General features: G+C 45.8%; 1 protein-coding gene across 1 annotated transcript in view; it reads left to right on the top strand.

The window, feature by feature from the left end:
• The window catches only part of FER1L5 (fer-1-like family member 5), a 62,738-nt gene that overhangs the window by 38,200 nt on the left and 18,142 nt on the right, over positions 1–6,396 (top strand). The window contains exon 20 of the mRNA XM_014536424.1: positions 5,936–6,060. Coding sequence (XP_014391910.1) covers positions 5,936–6,060 — 125 coding nt within the window. The remainder of the gene's footprint in view (positions 1–5,935; positions 6,061–6,396) is intronic.

The following is a 6,396-nucleotide window of genomic DNA, read 5'->3' as shown; positions in this document are numbered from 1 at the left end:
GGCCAGGGCAGGCGGGAAGCTTGGCTTCCTTCATCACCGGGGGCAACCCAAGCCTCCTGCTTGCTCCAGCTCTGTGGCCTCCACCATCTTAGTTGGGTTAATTTGCATACTCGCTACTGATTGGCTGGTGGGCATGGCTTGGCTTGGCTTCATTGTAGCGGAGGGACAGTTAATTTGCATGTTTCTCTTTTATTATATAGGATTTTATTCTACAACTTACAAATGAAGTTGTACATAGCATACTTTATGACTTCTTTGGTTTAGCTAGGATTTTAGATATTCATCTGTGTTGTTGCATATATCACTATTTTGTTGCTTTTTTTAAAAAAAAGTGTTTTTATTGATTTTAGAGAGGAAGGGAGAGGGGGAGAGAGAAACATCAATGATGAGAGAGAATCATTGATTGGCTGCCTCCTGAACACCCGCTACTGGGGATCAAGCCTGCAACTGGCATGTGCACTGACTGGGAATCGAACCATGACCACCTGGTTCATAGGTCAACACTCAACCACTAAACCACACCGGTTGGGCTGTTCCTTTTATTTCTGATAGTATTCCATTCTAGGAATATGACAGTTTATTTATTCCATTTACCTCTTCATGGACATTTGGATTGTTTCAATTTTTAAAGTATTATGAATAAAGCTGCTATGAACATTCTTGTGCAAGCTTCATTATCAAGCTTCATTCTTACCCTTTCTCATTCTGTATCTTAGGGGCTGGACACCTGCAAACTACATTTCCCAGACTCCCTTGCCAGATAGTAGAAGGGCAGATAGTATTGTCCTCTCCTTCTTTCCCCTCCTCTCCCCTATCTTCCCCTACTTTTCCCTGCCTTCCTCTCCCCTCACATGTACTAAATTTATTTCTTTTATGGCTCTGGCATTTGAATCATAATTAGAAAGGTCTTTCCCACTCCAGATTTATTAAGGAACTCTCTTAAGTTTTCTTCTAGATTTGTGGTTTCTTAAAGTTTCATAACTCATACCTTTTCTCTTTCTGATATATTTTTTCTATAATCTCTTTATCTTTTCATCCCAAAGATTCTCTATCTTGTAAGTTCAATAACATCACTAGGATATGTCTGAGTGTTGATCCTTCTAGGTCAGTTTTCCCTGGTACATGGTGTATTCTTTCAATATGTGGAGTCAAGTCTTCCTTTTGTTGTTGTTAGTAATGCATTTAGTGTAAAATTTAAATCACTAAAATTCACTTGTTTTGTACAATTCAATGATTTTAGTAAATTTACAGATTTTAGTAAATTTACAATGATTTTTAGTAAATTTACCAGCCATCACCATGCCGAGTTTTAGAACATTTCTATCACCCAAAGATTTCTTGTGTAGTCATTTTCCCCTTCCCATCCCTAGGCCCATACAATTAGGACTCTACTTCTGTCTGTGTGTTTACTTTCCCTGGGCATTTCGTAGAAAGGAATCACACAATATGTGGTCTTTCACTTCTGTCACTTGACATAATGTCTTGAGGTTTATCCCTGGTGTAGCATCTATCAGCACTCCATTCCTTTATATTGCCAAATAGTGTTCCATTGCACATATGTACCACTCATCACTTGTTAAGCCACTTATCAGTTGATGAATATCGTTTCTACTTCTCTATTCTTGTCTATTATGAATGAAGCTGCTATGAACATTTGCATAAAGTCTTTGTGTGGACACAGGCTTTCATTTCTCTTAGATGGATACTTAGAGGTGGAATGGTTTTTTAAAAAACTGACAAAATTTTCTGAGGGCCTGCACCATTTTCCATTCCTCCAACAGCGTATAATGGTCCCAGTCTCTCTACATCCTCACCAGTTTGTTATTATTTATTTTTATAATATTTATTATAGTGGGCATGTATCTTGTGCTTTTAATTTGCATTTTTCTAATAACTAACGATGCTAAGCATCTTTCTGTGTACTCTTTAACCATTCATATATCTTCTTTGGTGATATGCCTACACAAATCTTTTGCCTTTATTTATTTATTTATTTATTTATTTTTTATTGTTAATCCTTACTTGAGGATATTTTCTTCATTGATTTGCAGAGAGAGTGGAAGGGAGGAGGAGAGCTAGAGAGCGAAACATTGATGTGTGAGAGAGAGAGAGACATCAATTGGTTGCCTCCCATATTTCCGGGATTGACCCTGCAACCAAGGTAAGTGCCCTTGACCAGAATAGAACCCGCCACCCTTCAGTCTTCAGGCCGATGCTCTATCCACTTGAGCCAAATAGGTGAGGGCATCTTTTGCCCATTTTTAAATTGGGCTGTTTGTCTTCTTATTATTCAGTTGTAAGAGTTCTTTATATATTCTGGATACAAGTCTTTTATCATATACATTACTTGCAAACAGTCTGTGACTTCTTTTTTTTTCTTTCAGGTTTATAACTTCATTAGACAGTCAGCAGTTAATTCTCATCCACATGAACTGTTTGCAGATTTTTATGCATTCATTGGTTGATTCTTGTATGTGCCCTGACCAGGGAACGAACCCGCAACCTTCACACATCCGGACGATGCTCTAACCAACTGAGCTAGCTACCTGGCCAGGGCACTTCTCATTTTCTTAATGGTGCCTTTTGATGTGCAAACATTTAATTTGGAAGAAGTCCATTTTTTTTTTTCTTTTATGGTGTCATATCCAATCCAAGAATTGTTTGCCTAACCCAAGGTCATGTAGGTTTCCTTCTCTTTTTTCTTCTAAAGGTTTTACAGTTTTAGTCTTACATTTAGCACTGTGATCCATTTTGAATTCCTTTGCATTTTCCCCAGCACCATCTGTTAAAAAGACTCTCCTTCCCCCAATGTTCTATTGTTTAGGTTTCCTACTCAGGGGCCCCGTTTGGTTCCGCAGCTCTTGGTTTTCTTCTGTGTCTGTCTGTCCTTTTCTCCCCAGTCCTTCTTGACGCTTTCCGTTTCCTTTGGCCACTTTTCTGGTTTCTGTGCTTCTGACCGCATTATCTGCAAGGTCTGCTCTCCCCGGGGCTGCTTTTTCTACTCGGCTTCCTTTCTGTGATGCTTTTGTTTTCCTTGTACTTGTTTTCTGAGTTTTGCTGGCTCCCATTTCCTCATCTGACTCCCCAGTTCCTTCTGGGAGTGTGTTTTTGCTGGCACTTTCTGCTCTCTGCTCTGTCAAGCTGGGCTCCCTGCTGTCTGTCTTGGTCCTCAGGTCTCTGCAGGTGACTTCTGCTGGGCCTCACCCCTTGGGGCTCCTGGGGCAATCACAGTTGCTTTTGGCAGTCCTCGGGTGTATTTTGAGTCTGAAGATTATATCTGTCTCCTTGTTTTGCTGAAAATGGAGTTATTTTCCTTCTCCTTGTTGCTTTTGTACGCCATCCAAGAGTAGAAGAAGAAAATTGCCGTTTGTGTCTTCATGCTCCTATCTGACAACCCCAGACTGGGCTCTCTGCTTATTTATCATCCTGATCATCCCCTCAGTGCCAGGGTCTAAAGCTGATTCCTTCCAACAATTTTGAAAAATTACATGATACTTTCCTTTGAAAATGACCCCCTCCCCTTGTCTCTTGTAATCTCCTTCTCGAATTCACTCTACCATCTGTGGAAGTTCCCATTTTATTCTTCATATTTTTAATCTCTCTTCCATATTTGTCATATCTCTGGGCTGCATTCTACATTTCTTCTAGGGCTTCTAGAAAAGGCTTTAGGCGGCCATTTGATTGACCACTTTTTGGCAGCTCCTGTCCTCCTCTCCACTCTTCTTCCACAGAGTTTGACATGCTGCATTTTACGTATTTATTTTGTCTTCTTTGCCCCCACTATTTTTTAAATTCTTAAGTAAACTTTGTATGTGAGTATAACATGTCTGTGGAAAAGTACACCAACCGAAGTGTCCAGCGCTAGGACACTGGCAGCGCTAGGCTTTCTCTCCTGACCCCTGGGCTCAGGCAGTTGCCAAGGCAGACGTGCCCCTGTCACGACATCCAGACCGTGAAAGAGTCCTGACATCCCAGAGCCCCCTGGACTCCCCACCCGCCAAGGGCAATCACTCGCCCAGCCTCCAGTTCGTTTTGTCTGGGTTTTAACTTTATGTCAAAGAAATCATATAGGATGTATTCTTATGTGTCTGGCACCTTTTGCCCATTATTTTTTTTGTGAAATTCATTCACAGACCCAGATGTTGCTGGGAGTAGTCACAGCTCATTCTCATTGCTGTGTAGTGTTCCATTGTGCACATATACCGTCATTTATTTGTCCTTCTACTTCTGAGGGAGAGTTCAGTGGTTTCCAGTTCGGGGCTATGACAAATGGCGCTTGATGAATGTTTTTCTGTCTTTTGATAATGCCGCGTGTGCCTCGCGGTTGGGTGTGCACCAAGGAGCTGAGCTGCTGGGTCAGAGAGCGTGCGCCAGTTCTCAGCTGCTCATTTTCTTGGAACTTTTGTGGAACCCTTTGGGACTTGGCTAAAGTTTCATGCCCCAGAGAGGGTTTGTCTTTTTTCCCTCCTGTTAGTTGGGCCCCTGCCAACCAGAGACCACTTTAAATTTTGTGCAGACCCTGCAGGTGGCCTGAATGCAGAACGCAGCCTGCAGGAGGGCCCGTTTGTGGTAACAAATTTGGGGGAAATTTCCCCTGTCCCCTCGCCCCAGAGCCAGGCTGGAGACAGGTATGTTTCCTCACCGTGTTCTTCTGTGTGGGGGTTATTTTTCATTGACTGAGGGATTAGGTTTTGAAGCGCCAGCTTTGCGTGGCGTATTACTTTGCTAGGGCTGCCATGACCAAGCACCACAGTCCTAGAAGCTAGACATCTGAAACCAAGGTGTAGGCAGGAGCGGTTCCTTCTGATGGGCCCGAGGGGCAGGTGCCAGGCCCTCTCCCAGCTTCTGGTGGCTGCCTGCACGTTCGGTGTGCCGTGGTTTGTAGACACAGCACTCCCTCTCTGCCTCTGTCTCCCTCTGTCTCCCTCTGTCACTGTGTCCTCACAAGGCCACCATCTCTTTCGGTCTCTCCTCCTCTTATAAAGACACCAGTCATATTGGGTTAAGGACCCAGCCCGCTGCAGTATGACCTCATCTTAACTAATTACGGCGGCAATGAATGACCCTATTTCCAAATAAGGTCACATTCTGAGGTGCTGGAGGTTAGGACTTCGACATACCTTTGCAGGGGACACAATTCAACCCACACCACATGGAGTCTCCCGCTGGACTGCCCACCGTGGCAGCTCTAGGCTGTCTCTCCTGACCCCTGGGCTCGGGCAGTTGCCAAATAGAAGTGCAAGTTCTCCAAGATTTGCCAGAAACTCAGAGGGCAGGAGCCAGCCTGCTTCTACTTGCCTCAGACATTCTGCTTTATTTTTGGCTTCTGTGGTTTTCTTCCTTTTGCGTCAACTCAACAACACACCTCAGAAAAAGATCCCTAACGTTTCATCTAGGTTCCTCCCCTCCTTTCAATAAGAAACATCGCCAGGAACCCAATCATCATGGGTTTAATCCATGCTTGCCCCAACCCCCTCCTCCACACTGGCAAGATGTCTGCTCATCCCAGCCAAACCCTGGGTCTCCTCCTGAGCCCAGGGCCCACTCCCCTCCTGCTCTTCAGGCCACCCAGAGGTAGACCTGCCTCCAGTCATGCCTCTGGCCTCAGTATCTCACTCGAAGTTAAGGGCATGGGGCTGTGCAGCTAGATACCTGCATTATGCCCGCCTGGTGGTGCCACTTTAGGCAAACTACTTCCCAGACATAGCCTGGGTTGTCCCGCCTGCTCACTGGGGGCTTTGAAGGCTGCGTGACACACCAGCATGATGAGTACTCGATCAGGTGGCCCAGCCTCTGGGAGGGCTTCAGTTAGAATTATTAGCAGATGGCATCCTGGAGGGATGAAGTCGCTCAGTGAAGGTCCTCTGAGGGACACACTGAGAGGAGACCCCCAGAGGCACTCAGACACCGCCCCCCCCCCACCTCTGTGTCTCAGGGAACATCTACAATTACGTGCCCTGGTACAACACCAAGCCGGTGGTGGCCCTGACCTCCTACTGGGAGGACGTCAGCTTCCGCACGGACTGCCTCAACCTTCTGCACTTCACTCGGGACCGCCTGGTGAGTGTGCTGGCTGGGTGCAGGGAGGACCTGTCACCGAGGGGAGATTTGGGACAGTGAGTCACAGTCGGAGGAAACCAGTCCCTTGGCTCACGCATGCCCTCCACGCCGAGTGAGATGGAAGTGCCCGACAGGGGCTGGGCTCTGAAGACACCAAGATGAGTCAACACAGCCGCTGTCCTTGGCCTCCGGGAGGTGCAGCCAGGGCTTCGGAGGATGCGCAGGCACCGGCCACGGGGCAGAGACTGGGCGGGGGAGGGGAGGTGAAGAGCCGATAGTGGAGGACGTGTTCAAAAAGGAGGTGACATTTGAGCAGAGTCCTCCAGGAGGAGTTTG

The sequence above is a fragment of the Myotis brandtii genome, unplaced genomic scaffold (assembly GCF_000412655.1).
Source record: "Myotis brandtii unplaced genomic scaffold, ASM41265v1 scaffold1612, whole genome shotgun sequence".
Classification (NCBI taxonomy): domain Eukaryota; kingdom Metazoa; phylum Chordata; class Mammalia; order Chiroptera; family Vespertilionidae; genus Myotis; species Myotis brandtii.
The sequence above is the reverse complement of the archived record's forward strand: the minus strand, read 5'-3'. Positions and strand labels throughout refer to the sequence as shown.